This window comes from Malaclemys terrapin, chromosome 4, assembly GCF_027887155.1.
Source record: "Malaclemys terrapin pileata isolate rMalTer1 chromosome 4, rMalTer1.hap1, whole genome shotgun sequence".
NCBI classification, from domain to species: Eukaryota; Metazoa; Chordata; order Testudines; family Emydidae; genus Malaclemys; species Malaclemys terrapin.
Window position 1 is genome coordinate 129,690,164 of NC_071508.1, and position 18,103 is coordinate 129,708,266.

General features: G+C 45.3%; 1 protein-coding gene and 1 long non-coding RNA gene across 2 annotated transcripts in view; one reads left to right on the forward strand and one right to left on the reverse strand.

Moving 5' to 3' along the window:
• The window catches only part of DEGS2 (delta 4-desaturase, sphingolipid 2), a 30,719-nt gene extending 25,037 nt beyond the window's left edge, over positions 1-5,682 (reverse strand). Inside the window, exon 1 of the mRNA XM_054025095.1 lies at positions 919-5,682. Coding sequence (XP_053881070.1) covers positions 919-1,000 — 82 coding nt within the window. The 5' untranslated portion in view covers positions 1,001-5,682. The remainder of the gene's footprint in view (positions 1-918) is intronic.
• LOC128835557 (uncharacterized) overlaps positions 1-18,103 on the forward strand; it is a 37,207-nt gene that overhangs the window by 8,597 nt on the left and 10,507 nt on the right. The window contains exon 2 of the long non-coding RNA XR_008444672.1: positions 8,504-8,632. This is a non-coding gene — a long non-coding RNA (uncharacterized LOC128835557). The remainder of the gene's footprint in view (positions 1-8,503; positions 8,633-18,103) is intronic.

Consider the following 18,103-nt stretch of genomic DNA (forward strand, 5'->3'; position numbering starts at 1 on the left):
GAAGGTGGATCAGTTCCAGTCTAAAGTAATTTAGCTATAGGAAAACCTGATATAGCAATAAGCCAGTGCCTCCTTTGCAAGCAGGACAGGAGGCTCCAGTAATAAGAGTTTGCAGGCTAAAGTAGGAATTCTCCTGCAGAACGTGCCACAGCTGAACAGTTTAACCCTCCAGGCTTAGGCCAGAGCAGTTTGCTGATGATTTCCCTCTCATGAGTGAATCTCCCAGGGTTTGTGGGGGGAAGGGGCCAGAGAGCGAGAAGAGGAAACAGCAGTTTAACAAACAGGGCAAAGAAAGAAGAACAGGAGTACTTGTGGCACCTTAGAGACTAACAAATGTATTAGAGCATAAGCTTTCGTGGACTACAGCCCACTTCTTCGGATGCATCCAAAGAGGTGGGCTGTAGTCCACAAAAGCTTATGCTCTAATACATTTGTTAGTCTCTAAGGTGCCACAAGTACTCCTGTTCTTCTTTTTGCGGATACAGACTAACACGGCTGCTACTCTGTAACAGGGCAAAGAAAGATTTTCACGCATGCACAGGGATTCAGAGCCACCGAGGAAGACAAAGACGCTCCCACGATAGCAGCGTCCCCCGAAGGGGCAGGGCAGGGCCGCCCTCTGGGCGCTGCAGCGGCTCCGCGGCGCGGGGGACGCAGGTGTCGGCGGGGAAGCTCTGTCTGCGGGAATGGGCGAGCGAGCACCGGGACCCCAGAGGCAAAGCGGAGGGATGCGGCTCAGCCCCGGGAGTGCTGGGAGTGCCAGGCACTGGAGCGGGATTACAACAGGCAAAGGCGCTCATCGCCGTCTCGCTGCGCGGGCCAGCCCAGCCACGGCAGCAGGGAAGGCAGGTGCCCGCCCGCGCCCTCCCCGCGGCGGCTGCCGCCAGCCGCTGCCCGCTGCCCCCTGCCGGCGCCTACCTAGGATCTCCCGCCGCCGCTGAGTGTGGGGCTGCTCCGTGTAAACCCACTCGAAGTCCCCGCGGGTGACCCTGTTACCCATGTTCACCCAGCCAATGCTCCCAGCTCTGCACCCCACCTCACCCTCCGGCCCCGGGCTTTATATCGCCTGGGCTCATCTGAGGGGCGGGATCGGGCTCGGCCAGGCTCCCGCCTCCCCGCCCAGCCCGGTTCCAGGACTGGCTGCTCCGTCTCCGACCAGCTCTTCCTCCCCGCTCAGCTAGTGGGGCTGAGCCCGCCTCCATCCCGCCCAGCTGCCCCAGCCCTGCCCTGCCCCGCGGCTCAGAGGAGAGGCCGGGTTGGGGGAGCCACTGGGGTGAGATGTGGGTCAGACTAGGTTACCCTGGGCCGGGCTGCACCCGAATGGGACAGGTCAGGAAGCCTGGTGCTGGTGAGACTGGGTTACCCTGGGGTCAGGAAGCCTCGTGCGGATGAGACTGGGTGACCCTGGCTCAGGAAGCCAGGTGCGGGTGAGACTGGGTTACCCTGGGGTGGGATGAGGTGGGATGGGTCAGGAAGCCTGGTGAGGGTGAGACTGGGTTACCCTGAGGTGGGATGGGTCAGGAAGCCTAGTGAGGGTGAGATTGGGTTACCCTGGGGTGGGATGAGGTGGAAGGGTTGGAGTGGCAGGAGTGAGACTGCAATGGGCTATGCTGGGTTAGAATGGGCTGTGGGGTGGGCTGCTTAGGACTGATGGCCTGCAATGCGATGGGATGGGTTAGAGAGGGCTGGAAGAATGGGATGTGTTGTGTTAGAATGGGTTACACACAACTGGGTTGGGATACAGGGGGCTGGAATTGGCTGGGTTGGGTTGGATGAGTTATATGGATTGGAATGGGTTACATGGATGTAGACTGGGTTGGAATACAAGGGGTTGGAATGGAATGGGATGGTGTGTGTTAGAATGGGAAACAATGGGTTGGAATGAGGTGGGTTGGGTTGGAATGTGTTCTATGGACATAGGTGGGTTAGGGTACAAGGGGTTAGTATGGGATAGGTTGGAAGGGTTATATGGATATGGGTTAGGGTACAAGGGGTTAGAATGGGATAGGTTGGAATGGGTTATATGGAGATAGGTGGGTTGCTATACAAGAATTTGGAATGGAATGGGATGTTTTTTGTTAGAATGGGTTGGGGATAGGATGGGATGGGTTCAAATGGGGTGGCATGGGTGGGTTATACAGGGATGGGGAGGTTCAGATAGCTAGAAGAGAAAGCAATGGGCTGGGCTGGAGTGGGTTAGCATTAACTGCTTCTGGAATTATTTGTAAGTATTTTGTGCTGGGAGAGTTGTAACAAGACTTCACTATAATGAACAGTATAGTTTCAAGTATCAAAGGGGTAGCCGTGTTAGTCTGGATCTGTAAAAGCAGCAGAGTTCTGTGGCAACTTATAGACTAACAGACATATTGGAGCATGCGCTTTTGTGGGTGAATACCCACTTCTTCGGATGCATGTAGTGGAAAATCAGTATAGTTTCAGTTCTTTTATTACATACTTAATGCAAGAGTGTAAAGAATGGTGCATGACACATGTCAAGGCTGATTCCCCACTCTGGCACTTTGAGTGCAGAAGGTGGGGGCCCACAAGGATTCTAAAAAATTAATACTGGTCACTCCAGGCTTGTATTAAACTCCCAAGGTTGTTTTTCTCTGACGTTGGATGGGTAGATGCTGCCACCACCCAAGTGCAAAAACCCCTTTGAGAACCCAGGAAGGCACACTTGGGAATTCCTTCCTGTGAGATACCCTCAAGCCCTTTCACACACACACACACACACCCCGGGAAAGAACTGAGAAAGAAAACAAAGGAAATCAGCTGTTGCCACTAGCTAATTAAACAACATGTGTACAAACCTTTTAGGACACAAAATCCAATCCTGTTCTTAAAAAAGGTAAATTTTATTAAAAACAAAAAGAAAGAAATACATTTGAAAACTCAGGCTATTACTAGATTTAAAAAACTCACTTACAAAAATTCAGCATCAAGAATGACCTTCTTGCAGTCCAGCTTAAAGGTTACAAGCAAAACAAAAGCATTTAGGTTTAGCACAGAGGAGTCCACAAGCCATAAAGAAATAAAAAGAAATAAACCTAATCGTGTCTTCCTAGACATTTCCTGATCTACTTACATATTTGGGGTTTCAAACGAGTAGATTCTAGGTATGATCTGATGATTTTTCATACCTGGCCCAAAGCTTCTTACAGCATTGCTGCTCTTCTCCCTCTCTCCGGAGAACAACAACAGACAGAAAATAGGGGAAGTTTTTTCCCAATTTTAAAAAGTTCTAGCCTGGCTCTTTTGGTCAGGTGCCCACTCCCTTTCTTTTACCTATACAGGAAGACTTTTTAACCTTTACAGGTAAAGCAAGTAGAGAACAACTTCTAAGAAGGATTTTATAGCTATTTTATGTCTGGCTGGGTGTCCATAAAAGGGAGTTACCCCTGCCCCCCTTTCATTTATCACAACACAAATTTATCAGAAAAGTCAAGAGTAGAAGTTCAGCGGAAGGAGTTCTTGCTACTTGACATTGTGACCTTTCCTCCCTAGGCTATGGTAGTAAATATTTAACAAGAAATAAGTGCCTCTGTGGGGTCATTTCTTCTTGGGGGATTCTGGGTACCTATAGAATGGACTGTTGACATAACTTAGCTATTACTTCTTTATTACATGGACATCATTTTAATGTCCGATTGATACTACGTCTATAATGAAAAAAACACCAGGTAAGTTCCTAAGGATATGTCCAGCAATGGCTATTAGCCAGTATAGGCAGGGATGTAATACCATGCTCTGAGTGTCCCTAGCCTCTGTTGCCAGACATTGGGAGTGGACGACACGGATTGGATCACTTGATGATTTCCTGTTCTGTTCATTCCCTCTGAAGCACCTGGCATTGGCCACTGTTGGAAGACAGGATACTGGGCTAGATGGACCATTGGTCTGACTCAGTATGGCCGTACTTATGCTTTGGGATGTGTGTGGTTTGGTGAGGTGTATGCTACTAAGTGGGGGGTGGGGAGGGGAGCAGTGCCTCTGCATGATTTGTCTAGAAATGAATGTCCGTTATGGAATTTACATTGATTGATAGGATAATGATACAGTTTACACTTCCTTATTTTTGAGCATCTTCTCCCCTATGCACTTTTTTTTACTCCAATTGTGACAAATGATCCATAAGCATTTAATATCACCTCCATGGAAAAAGAAAATATCTTTGCCCCAGTGAAGTCCATGCACTTGTTTCAGATGCAGGCAAAGCTTTGGAGAACTTCCTTTGAGGAACCTGGTCCAGTGAGAATGATACAAACCTTAATCCCTGTAATGTAGATAAATACCTCATGCTCACCTCCCACACATTCCTGTGTTGCACTGTGGAAAAGCTTGGCCTGGATGAGAACTGGCTCTTCCCTCTTTCTTCTCGATAGAGACAAGATGTCACATTTCTCCAGTCTCCTGCCATTTTCAGGCAGTATTTTCAGTAGCAATGAGTAGTCAAACCATGATGAATCTGTTGCTGCAGCTCCAGCTCTTACTAAGGTATAATCCAAATATTTGAACACCAAATATTTGAACTGATCCTCATTCTAGAGATGAGAAGTAAAAAATGTAACGTGGCCAAAATCTGACATTCTATATATTAATTTCTCTCCGTCTAGACATCTTTTCCTGAACACCTCAAGAAATACTTAAATAAGATGGTCAACTAGGAGCTGAATCTATTCTTTGATCACTGCTTGTAATTTCTGGGATCCTTGTTATACTCTACATCTCTTAATTCTGGGGTCCTTAGTTTATGTTTCCTTGTTCTAACTCTGCTTTTCAGGAAGAATGGGAAGTATTGTTGCTCCCTTGATGAAGTCAGACAAAGAAGGTTTCTCTTAACCCTAGTGGTCTTGCTGATCTCAATGATTATATAGGTGCCAATCTTAAATTGAAAATGTTAATCCCTCCCCCTAAAAGCCTAATGCCAGGAGGAATTGATGAGAAATATTTGTACCCACTCATGACTCCTTTTGGGAATACTTTAGGAAGAATGGGGTTGTCTTGATAAATGCCATGAACTCTCTTCCCCTGTTTACCACATCCTTAGGTCACCCAAAGAGCATCCTCTACCTCTTCTGATATGGGTATTCTGCAATCGTCCATACACCTGTTGTCCCATAAACTGAGACTAGGTGTGACATTTACAGAGAAAATCAGAGGAGACCTTGGCCACTGGTTTTGTTGGATCCCAAGGTCAGCTCTGCTCATTCCATTAGTCTTAGTTATACCCCATGTACCACCCTAAATAACTTACTCTAGCCTTCTTTGCACTTTTAAAATAGCTGTAGATAATTAAGTCCCAGATCTTTTGTCCTCTCTTAGCTTGACTGCATATTTCTCCATCCTAATCTTTCTTCATAAATCAGTTCCTTGGCTTCAGCCTCCTCATATCTGAGTCGATCTTCTCTGAATTCCATCCAGTTTTTCAGTATCTTTCTGGCAGTAAGGTTCCCAGTACTGAATTCAGTATTCCAGGTAGTTATATCAGAGTCATACAGAGGACTATTGCCTCACTGCTCCATCATTTGATGCCTCTCCACGTGCAGCCCTGAAATTATATTAGATTTATTATTGTTATTCATAATAATTATTATTAGGGCTGTTGATTAATCGCAATTAACTCATGCGATTAACTAAAAAAAATAAAATCACGATTAATCACATGGTTAAACAATAGAATACCAACTGAAATTTATTAAATATTTTTGGATGTTTTTCTACATTTTCAAATATATTGATTTCAATTACAACACAGAATACAAAGTGTACACTGCTCACTTTATATTATTACTTTTGATTAAAAACATTTGCACTGTAAAAATGTTAAACAAAAGAATCAGTATTTTTCAATTCACCTCATACCAGTACTGTAGTGCAATCTTTTTATCGTGAAATTATAAATTACAAATGTAGATTTTTTTTTTTTGTTACATAACTGCACTCAAACAATGCAAAACTTTAGAGCCTACAAGTCCACTCAGTCCTACTTCTTGTTCGGCCAACTGCTAAGACAAACAAGTTTGTTTACATTTATAGGAGATAATGCTTCCCACTTCCTATTTACAATGTCACCAGACAGTGAGAACTGGCATTCACGTGGGACTTTTGTAGCCGGCATTGCAAGGTATTTACGTGCCAGATATGCTAAACATTCGTATGCCCCTTCATGCTCCAGCCACCATTCTAGAGGACATGTTTCCATGCTGATGACGCTTGTTAAAAAAAATGCGTTAATTAAATTATGACTGAACCCTTTGGGGGAGAATTGTATGTCTCCGACTCTATTTTACCCGCATTCTGCCATATATGTCGTGTTATAGTAGTCTCGGATGATGACTCAGCACATGTTGTTCAAGAACACTTTCACTGCTGATTTGACTAAACACAAAGAAGGTATCAATGTGAGATTTCTAAAGATAGCTACAGCACTCGACCCAAGGTTTAAGAAGCTGAAGTGCTTTCCAACATCTGAGAGGGATGACATGTGGAGCATGTTTTCAGAAGTCTTAAAAGAGCAACACTCCAATCCAGAAACTACAGAACCCAAACCACCAAAAAAGAAAATCAACCTTCTGCTGGTGGCATCTGACTCAGATGACGAAAATGAACATGCGTCAGTCTGCGCTGCTTTGGATTGTTATCGAGCAGAACCCATCATCAGCATGGACACGTCCTCTGGAATGGTGGTTGAAGCATGAAGGGACATATGAATCTTTAGCTCATCTGGCATGTTAATATCTTGTGACACAGGCTACAACAGTGCCATGCAAACGCCTGTTCTCACTTTCAGGTGACATTGTAAACAAGAAGCAGGCAGCATTATCTCCTGCAAATATAAACAAACTTGTTTATCTGAGTGATTGGCTGAACAAGAAATGGGACTGAGTGGACTTGTAGGCTCTAAAGTTTTACATTGTTTTATTTTTGAATGCAGTTATATTTTTGTACATAATTCTATATTTGTAAATTCAACTTTCATGATAAAGAGATTGCACTACAGTACTTGTAATCAGGGAATTGAAAAATATTATTTCTTTTGTTTTTTACAGTGCAAATATTTGTAATAAAAATAAATATAAAGTGAGCACTGTACACTTTGTATTCTGTATAATTGAAATTAATATAGTTGAAAATGTAGAAAGCATCCAAAAATATTTAAATAAATGGTATTGTATTATTGTTTAACAGTGCGATTAATCACATGATTTTTTTATCACTTGACAGCCCTAATAATAATTATTTTTATTAATTTTTTTCTTAGTATTAGCCATTGCAAATTCTTGTTTACCTTACTGTCCACCCTGTCCTCTTTCAACAATATTGCCTTCCAACTTACTCCCTACTATTAAATATGCAGGTTTTGGACCCTATTTGCGCAGATGTATTTGCTTGCATTTTTCCAAGATGAAATTCATTTTGTTAGGTTTCTGTCCATATTTTTAATCTCTCTAGATCCCTCTGTATTTCCCTGTCCTGACTGGCATCCACAAGCACTCCCAAATTACTATACACAATTATACACATAGTAATATATGGTGCTATCCTACCTTCAGATACAGATGCCTACTCCCAACTCCCAGTGAAGACAAGGAGAGCTGTATGTGCCTCTCACATGGAGGGATTTAGCCCATGGTAAATAAACCACAATAGAGATAATTTTAGTCATCATCTGTGGAGAAGGGTATATTCACACCACTGTGTGTAAGTTGGTTTACAGGAAAATGACAGTGAGTCTATTGGACAGTCATGGGGAATTAAGTCATATACTTATGTACAGAACAGCTGCAGCAATAGTGTTGGATAAAATTCTCCAGACTACCCAATCAACGTGCTTTAATATCCACCTTAAAGGACCACTCTTGGAAGTGAGAGATGTATGTATTTGCCAGGCTTTTTCAGTCTCTTTGCTGACATTGTCCACAAGGCTAAACTTTAGAGTCCATTAAGGTGGTGATTACTGAGCTATTAATGACTTTCTGCTCTGTGATCACCAACTAATTTCACATAAACCATAGAACAACCTTGCATAGTTTACTGACCTGTGATCTAAATTTGGTCCTGCACCATACAAGCAAAAGACTCTGTGTCCCATTAAGAATCCACTGAGTTATCCAGTCACATCTGCATTTATGTTTCTCTCTGTTATGAATGTGTCTTGGAGTTTCATTAGCACAGCTATTTTGATCAACTGACATTAATATAATAAAGATCAGTGTATTCATTTTATTAGAAACTGTGTTCCAAAGGCTTTGTGATGGTTGAAACAGCACATTTGAAAAAGTGTTGAACATAGTGGTTTCCTCTTATGCACACAAATTATTAAGTAAGATGCACCTTGTGACTATGGTGTATGGAAAATATGGAAAATCGTGTTTCAGATATTTATTCTGATCAGGCTATTTTGCTTTTATTAATTCTTGGCTTTTATATAATACTTATCATCCATAGATCTCTAAGCACTTTACAAAGGCAGGTAGGTATCTCTAAACCCATTTTACAGGTGGAGAAACTGAAGCATGGAGAGGGGAATGACTTGACAGAACTGGAAATTCATCCCAGCTCTCCCGATTCCCAGTCCAGTGACACAGAGGCAAAATCATGATGAAAATTATTGATTTTATTATATCAAGTAAGTGATACAAGATAATTTGCTCATTCTACTTAAATAACTGCTGTACTTCCACTTCTTTCTTACACTTAAACTAGCTTCTTTAATCCACATCTTGCCACTGATCTGCACCTGGAACTCTCCACTGAACTCAATAGGACAGGGGTAGGCAACCTATGGCACACGTGCCAAAGGTGGCACGCAAGCTGATTTTCAGTGGCACTCACACTGCCCGGGTCCTGGCCACCGGTCTGGGGGGCCCTGCATTTTAATTTAATTTTAAATGAAGCTTCTTAAACATTTAAAAAACCTTATTTACTTTATATACAACAATAGTTTAGTTATATATTATAGGCTTATAGAAAGAGAATTTCTAAAAACGTTAAAATGTATTACTGGCACGCAAAACCTTAAATTAGAGTGAATAAATGAAGACTCAGCACACCACTTCTGAAAGGTTGACAACCCCTGCAATAGGAAGTTCTGAAGAATTGATAGCAAGATAAATGGCCATTAGGGGATTTTTTTTGTTTGTTTGCTATGTAAAAAACTCTTTTGATGGAATTCTGACATCTAGTGGTCAGTTAGGTTAATCACAAATGAATTTTCTATAGATACTATTTAGTAACTTAGGCCTGGTCTACACTACGAGTTTAGGTCGAATTTAGCAGCGTTAAACTGAATTAACCCTGCACCCATCCACACAACAAAGCCATTTACTTCGACATAAAGGGCTCTTAATATCGATATCTGTACTCCTCCCCGACGACGGGAGTAGCGCCGAAATCAACATTGCCATTTCAAATTAGGGTTAGTGTGGCTGCAATTCAACAGTATTGAGCTATCCCACAGTGCACCATTGTGACCGCTCTGGACAGCAATCTGAACTCGGATGCACTGGCCAGGTAGACAGGAAAAGTCCCGCAAACTTTTGAATTTCATTTCCTGTTTGCCCAGCGTGGAGAGCACAGGTGACCACGCAGAGCTCATCAGCACAGGTAACCATGCAGTCCGAGAATCGAAAAAGAGCACCAGCATGCACTGTATGGGAGGTACTGGATCTGATCGCTATATGGGGAGAGGATTCTGTGCTAGCAGAACTACGTTCCAAAAGCCCAAATGCCAGAACATTTGAAAAAATCTCCAAGGGCATGATGGAGAGAGGCCACAATAGGGACTCATATCAGTGCCGCGTGAAAGTTAAGGAGCTCAGACAAGCCTACTAGAAAACCAAAGAAGCAAACGGAATGTCCGGGGCAGAGCCGCAGACATGCCGCTTACACGCTGAGCTGCATGCAATTCTAGGGGGGGCCTACACCACCTCTGACCGTGAATTCTGAGGAGGGGGTAATCTCAGGCATGCCTGAGGATTGTGTGGATGGGGAAGATGATGATGAGGAGGAGGAAGATGACGAGCTTGTGGAGAGCACACAGCACTCTGTTCTCCCCAACAGACAGGATCTTTTTCTCAGCCTGACTGAAGTACCCTCCCAACCCTCCCAAGGCGTTATCCCAGACCATGAAGCCATGGAAGGGACCTCTGGTGAGCGTACCTTTGTAAATATAAAACATGGTTTAAAAGCAAGCGTTTTTTAATGATTAATTTGCCCTGAGGACTTGGGATGCATTCACGGCCAGTACAGCTACTGGAAAAGTCTGTTAACATGTCTGGGGATGGAGCAGAAATCCTCCAGGGACATCTCCATGAAGCTCTCCTTTGCAGAAGGTTTCTGGGCAGTGCAGCCTTATTCCATCCTCCATGGTAGGACACTTGACCACACCATGCTAGTAGCAAGTAATCTGGTATCATTGCATGACAAAGCCTGGCAGCGTATGGTCCTGGTGTTTGCTGGCATTCAAGCAACATCCGTTCTTTATCTCGCTGTGTTATCCTCAGGAGAGTGATATCGTTCATGGTAACCTGGTTGAAATACGGGAATTTAATTAAGGGGACAGAGGTGGCCGTTCCTACTGGGCTGTTTGCCTGTGGCTGAAAAGAAATCCTTTCCCTGCAGTTAGCCAAGCGGGGGGGCCATTGGTGCTGAGCTTTTCGCGTTTGGCTAGCAGGGATCTTCCCTGATATCAGCCACGCGGTGGGGGGAGGGAAAAAGCAATCATCCCAGAGAATTGGATGGGGGGGGTTAGTTTGGTTTCTGCTGCTGCACGTTAACAGGAAAACCACAGCACTCAATGGGCTTTGCTTGGTATGTGGGAAAGCAAAGGTCCTGCTGCTTTTAGGAAGGTTGCAGAAGCCGAAAGACAATGGCTTACCATGGCTGCATGCAAGCCGAATTCTGTTGCCCGGACCTGCGTCTGTGATCTCTAACACCAAAGCTGCAGGCACTCAATATTAAGATGCAAAATGCGATCTTGTACCGAAATCACATGTGCTATGTAATGTGAATAGTGTTTTTCACCGTGAAAGAGTATAAGCATTGTTCTGTAAAATGTATCTTTTTAAATACTTCTCTCCCTTTTTTCCCTCCCACAACTGCAAATTTTTCAAGCCTCCCTCCTTCGTCCCGAAGGCTATCTCAGATAAGGTGGCGAAAAAAACGCAAGACTAAATGTTCTCAGAAATCATGCAATCGACCCGCGATGAAAAAACTCATCTGAATGAATGGAAGGACACCCTATCCCAGTACAGGAAAGCTGCCAGTGAACGTGAGGCCATGAGGGACGAACGTGAGGAGAGGAGAGACGCTCGCGATGAAAGGTGGCGGGATGCAATGCTGGGGCTGCTGCGTGATCAAACTGATATGCTCCAGCGTCTGGTGGAGCTTCAGGAACGGCAGGAGGATCACAGTGTGACGCTGCAGCCCCTGTATAACTGCTCTCCCTCCTCACCATATTCCATAGCCTCCTCACCCAGACGTGTAAGAGCGCGGGGGGGGGGGGGGAAGGCTCCGTGCACCTGCCCACTCCACCCCAGTGGACAGCCCAAGCAAAAGGCTGTCATTATTTTGAACTTTTGATGTGGCCTTTTCCTTCCCTCCTATCCTCCTCCTAAACCCCACCCGGGCTACCTTGTCAGTTCTCTCTTTTTATATCAATTAATAAAGAATACATGATTTTTAAATGATAGTGACTTTATTTCCTTTGAAAGCAAGCTGTGATCAAAGGGGGAGGGTGGGTTGCTTACAGGGAATGAGTCAATCAAGGGGGCGGGTTTTCATCAAGGTGAAACAAACAGAACTTTCACACAATAGTCTGGCCAGTCATGAAACTGTTTTTCAAAGCTTCTCTGATGCGCAGCACTTCCTGGTGTGCTCTTCTAATCACCCTGGTGTCTGGCTGCGCGTAATCAGCGGCCAGGTGATTTGCCTCAGCCTCCCACCCTGCCATAAAGGTCTCCCCCTTACTCTCACAGAGATTGTGGAGCACACAGCAAGCAGCAATAACAATGGGAATATTGGTTTGGCTGAGGTCTGAGTGAGTCAGTAACGTGCGCCAGCGACCCTTTAAACGTCCAAATGCACATTCTACCACCATTCTGCACTTGCTCAGCCTGTAGTTGAACAGCTCCTGACTACTGTCCAGGCTGCCTGTGTATGGCTTCATGAGCCATGGCATTAAGGGGTAGGCTGGATCCCCAAGGATAACTATAGGCATTTCAACATCCCCAATGGTTATTTTCTGGTCTGGAAAGTAAATCCCTTGCTGCAGCCATTTAAACAGATTAGTGTTCCTGAAGACGCGAGCGTCATGAACCCTTCCTGGCCATCCCACATTGATGTTGGTGAAACGTCCCTTGTGATCCACCAGTGCTTGCAGCACCATTGAAAAGTACCCCTTGCGGTTTATGTACTGGCTGCCCTGGTGCTCCGGTGCCAAGATAGGGATATAGGTTCCATCTATCGCCCCACCACAGTTAGGGAATCCCATTGCAGCAAAGCCATCCACTATGACCTGCACATTTCCCAGAGTCACTACCTTTGGTAGCAGCAGCTCAGTGATTGCTTTGGCTACTTGCATCACAGCAGCCCCCACAGTAGATTTGCCCACTCCAAATTGATTCCCGACTGACCGGTAGCTGTCTGGCGTTGCAAGCTTCCACAGGGCTATCGCCACTCGCTTCTCAACTGTGAGGGCTGCTCTCATCTTGGTATTCTGGCGCTTCAGGGCAGGGGAAAGCAAGTCACAAAGTTCCATGAAAGTGCCCTTACGCATGCAAAAGTTTTGCAGCCATTGGGAATCGTCCCACATCTGCAACACTATGCGGTCAGGGCCGGCTTTAGCAAGAGCGGGGCCCAATTCCTGGGGGCGGGGCTTGCCGCAAGCCCCACCCCCAGGAATCGGGCTGCACTCCGGCTGGAGCTCTGGCCAGGGTCGCGGGGCTTGGGGCCGGGCTGAGGCCGGCACGCTCGGCCGGAACCGGGGCCTGAGCCGGGCCGGAGCCACTGGGGCCAGCGCGCTCGGCTGGAACCGGGGCCGGCACCCGAGCCGGGCCGCAGCCGCTGGGGCCGGGGCCAGCGCACTCAGCCGGAACCGGAACCGGTGCCCTGGGGCCCAAGCCGGGCCGGATCCGCTGGGGCTGGGGCCGGGGGTGCTTGGCCGGCACTGGGGCCCCGGGGCCCGAGCCAGGCCCAAGCCACTGGGGCCTGGGCCGGAGCTGCTGGGGGTGCTCAGCCAGCGTGCTCGGCTGGAACCGGGGCCGGTGCCCCAGGGCCCGAGCTGGGCTGGAGCCGCTGAGGCCGGGGCTGGAGCCACTTGGCCGGGCCAGGGCCGGAGGGAGCTGCTCAGCCAGGGGTGGACTGGGCCACGCCGCGCCTCCCCAGAGCCCTCCTCCTCGCGTCCCCCTCCGCCCGAGCTTACCTGCTGCTGCCCGCCTGCCCCTGCTTGTTTTCAGACTTCCCACGAACATCTGATTCGCGGGAAGCAGGGGAGGGGGAGGAGCAGGGGGCGGAGCGTTCAGGGGAGGGGAGGAGGGGGAAGTGAGCTGGGGGAGGGGTGTGGACAGCTGCAGGGCCCTTTTAGGCGCGGGGCTCAATTCAGCCAAATCGGCTGAATTGGCCTAAAGCCATCCCTGTATGCAGGGCCGGCTCCAGGGTTTTGGCCGCCCCAAGCAGCCAAACAAACAAACAAACAAAAAGCCGCAATCACGATCTGCGGCAGCAATTCGGCGGGAGGTCCTTCGCTCCGAGCAGGAGTGAGGGACCGTCTGCTGAATTGCCGCCAAACAGCTGGACGTGCCGCCCCTCTCCGAAGTGGCCGCCCCAAGCACCTGCTTGGTAAGCTGGTGCTTGGAGCCGGCCCTGCCTGTATGCGGTCTCACCAGTCTGTACTTGTTTCCTGGGCCCAAAATCGGCATTCCACAGCTATAACCTGCCCCATTAACATCATGATCTCCAAAGCGCCGGGGCCCGCGGTTTGAGAGAATTCTACGTCCATGTCCATGTCCTCATCACTCTCATCACCGCACTGCAGTCGCAGCCTCCTCCTCGCCTGGTTTTTCAGGTTCTGGTTCAGCATAAACTTCACGATAATGCGCGAGGTGTTTACAATGTTCATGACTGCTGTCTTGAGCTGAGCGGGCTCCATGCTTGCCGTGGTATGGCGTCTGCACAGTTCACCCAGGACAAAAGGCGCGAAACGGTTGTCTGCCATTGCTTTCACGGAGGGAGGGGTGAGGCTGTACCCAGAACCAACAGCGACAATGTTTTTTGCCCTATCAGGCATTGGGATCTCAACCCAGAATTCCAATGGTCGGGGGAGACTGCGGGAACTATGGGATAGCTATGGGAGAGCTACCCACAGTGCAACGCTCTGGAAGTTGACGCTAGCGTCGGTACATGGATGCACACTGCTGAATTAATGTGCTTAGTGTGGCCGCATGCACTCGACTTTATACAATTGGTTGCCCAAAATCGAATTCTGTAAATTCGGAGTAATCCTGTAGTGTAGACATACCCTTAGTTTTCTAGATCTGAATTAGCATTCCTTGGCACTTCTAATTAGAATAATTCTTCCTTGACACTAACTGTTGAAGATTTTAACAGAAATTCCATTATCTAATCTATCTATAATGCGCTCTATCACCATAGAATCTAGACACAGAATTAGAGAAATATGTCTGTAAAACAGCAGTGCTTGGATTTAGGGTGAAGGCAAGTGATTGTAATTCACTCTCTGTTCAGTCCACAAATGATATCTGTTCGTTAAGGGGGCAACTAGAAGAGCAAATCCTTTAGTTCAAGCTACAGAAGCTTCTGCTTTAGCCCTGGAGGTACCAATTCAATTCCCAGTGAATATCAAAATGATGATTCTTATGTGATGATATACTCCAAAAGGGATACATTTTTATTCTTAACCTTTTCTCATCCAGCAGAATTTGGCTCAAAGACTGATTTTAGCACCTAGTTACCATGGTGATGAGCATAATAACAATGCCTAGATAGTTTTATTATAGTAGTGGAATCTTTAAAGTAAAACCTACATCAAAGGACAGTTTTCAGAGTCAATCAATTTTTAAGACTAATCTTAACTTCTTTTTGGATTGGCTAATTAACACCCTTTCTTTTCTATGCCTCTGTTAAGTCACGATTATAGGGAATAAATGAACACCCAAATGGACAATTCTGTTCCCTAAAGAATTCCTGTTTATAATAGAAATTGCTTGACTTTACCATATAAAAGTTTTAGATCTTTTTGCAATGAATTGTTTAAAATATTTTAGAATGTATTGGCCTGACCTTTATCCCGAACTTTATCTAATGCAGTTTTACAGCAATTAACTATAGCAATTAACAGCATAAAGCATAGGCAGCAGGAAAGCCATCTGTATTGTATTGGGATTGGAAATAATTTATTTTACATAAATACTACTCCAATCTTATAATCTCATTCTTTTTCTCTACCACATCCAAAACAATTACAACCTTTCTGAAGATGGGTGGCTCTGTAAAGCATTTTATTTTGTTCAATGTTAGGATTTGTGGTTATTTTCTCAGTCATGTGAGACAGATTTGCTGTTCCGTACTATAAGCACTGAGCTATGAATAGGGAATGTAATCATGGAGCAATTTTGCCATTCTGGGATTTCTGGAACCGTTTTACTTTGATCCCAGGGTTCTAATATAAACTGTTAATAAGCCTCAGACAAGTATTCTTTGCTTCTAAAGCAACGAGATTATATATAAATATATATTAATATTCCCTAATTATGAATATACATATAGATTATTCTAGTCTAATTGGTTGTTTTTCACATTATTTCTGTGTATGTATTATATTTATGTTTGAGGCCAAAATATATATGTCCTTAAACACAGAGGGTATAGTCCACAAAGCAATTTAGACACCTACATTCCAGAATTAGGCACCTGCATCACTGGCATGGCACCACTGCGATCCCAAAAACTGCTTGGCTGCGGCCTAACCCAGTAGGCACCTAATTTTCCACTGTAAAAGTTCCCTAGGTAACTAAATTATAGACCCTCCCTGAGTCGAAAGTTTGCACACTGATGCTTCTCTCTAGCTGCATATGTCTGGCACATTTTCAGTATAACCTTTTGAACTCCTAGGTCTCTCCTCTGTCACATGTCCTCCCTAGAGAGTTTACATACAATCCTGTACCACAATAATGGCATTCAAGCATATTTCAAGAAATTGCCATATGTGTTACAATCCTCTAACTATTGAGCTATGGGATATTGTGCTGTAGGGCTCCCCCAGTGTAACTTGTTGAAGCAGTTCTATTGTAGATAAATAATGAAAGAGTGATTGGAATAGGGGGACTGGACCTGACCCAGGGTCTCACACTTCCCAGGTGGGTACCCTAACCACAGACTACAGTCTCTCTCTCTCGCGCGCTTGCTCTGGCCCAATGACTATTTAAGTATTTAATGACAGTGGAACAGTCATTGGGCCAGAGGGCAAGAGAGAAAATACATGTGAGACTGACACTGTGGTCCAGGAGTTAGAGCACCAATGTAGGAGATCCTGGATTCAGTCCCCCTGCCCCAGTCACGCTTTCATTATTGACAGTGAAATGGCTTCAACCGGAGAAACTGAGGGACTCCCTATATCAGAATATCCCATAGCTCAGGGGTTAGAGAACTTTAGTGAGAATGGGGAGAGCCCTGTTCAAATAATTTCTTCTCCCTCTGGCAGAGAGAGGGGGGAATTGAACTGAGTTGAACCATTGTGCTGAAAGTTATTAGATGGACAGTGGCACTACCACCTCCTTCTTCTAGCTTAAGTGGCTCCCCACCTCGCATGCTGTTTTTTGTTAATTGTTGTGACATTGCACTCCATATGTTTTATGGAAATATGCTAATGAGTGTGAATATAATGTAACTTGAATATGCTTTATGCAAAAGGTCTCTTGTAAGATATCATTACAAAGCTTATAATCTACTGAGTGTGTTCATCCTATTTGTATGAATGTATCATTCTTGTACCTGAAGCTAGAAATATGAAGTATTATTCTGAAGTCCTATTGTAATTATGCAAAGTGTGGGCCATTAATGGTGGCTTGGAATCTTGATGACTTCCATTAACTATGACAATTGGTTGTAAATGGCTCTTGTAAGCCTTCCTGTATACCTGGGTGCCAGCCAGTGAGTAATGAAGTCTCACTGGACATGTGAACATGTCACATGATACTGGAATCCATCTTAAACTTGGTGCTTTTCCATTTAGAAAGAAGGGTGGGAACCCAGAAAGAGACAAAGGATTCCCGCCTTAGTGCCAAAGATATAAAAGGGGGTGGAACAAAACAAAGGGGGCTGCCAGTTATGAGAAATCCCCTGAGCTGGAACTAACAAGAACTGTACCAGGGGAAAGGATTGGGCCCAGATTAAGAAGGAGTCTAGTCTGTGAAAGAAGCTTATAGGAACATCTCTGAGGGTGAGATTTACCTGTATTCAGTTTCTTAAAAGTATATTAGGCTTAGACTTGGGTCTTTTGTTTTATTTTGTTTGGTAACTTACTTTGTTTTGCCTGTTATTACTTGAAACCACTTAAATCTTACTTTTTAGTCTTAATAAAATCACTTCTGTTCATTAGTAAATCCAGAGTAAATGATTAATACCTGGGGAAGCAAACAACTGTGCATATCTCTCTATCAGCGTTCTAGAGGGTGGACAATTTATGAGTTTACCCTGTATAAGCTTTACACAGAGTAAAATGGATTTATTTGGGGTTTGGATCCCGTTGGGAACTGGGTGCTGGAGACAGGAGTACTTGCTGAGCCCTTTTCAGTTAAGTCTACAGCTTTGGGGACATGGTTCAGATCCTGGGTCTGTATTGCAGCAGGCTTGCGTGTCTGGCTTAACAATACAGGATTCTGGAGTCCCAAGCCACCAGAGAAAATGGGCTCAGAGGTAGTTTCAGCACATCAGGTGACAGTCCCAAGGGGGTCTCTGTGGCTGAACCCATCACAATTGCATTCTTAGATGCCCCTCTCTCCGCATTCGTTGTATAGGTGCTCAGGTGCCTAACCCAGCTAGGTAGATCACAGGGTTGTGCCTATTATTTTCTAGGCACCTA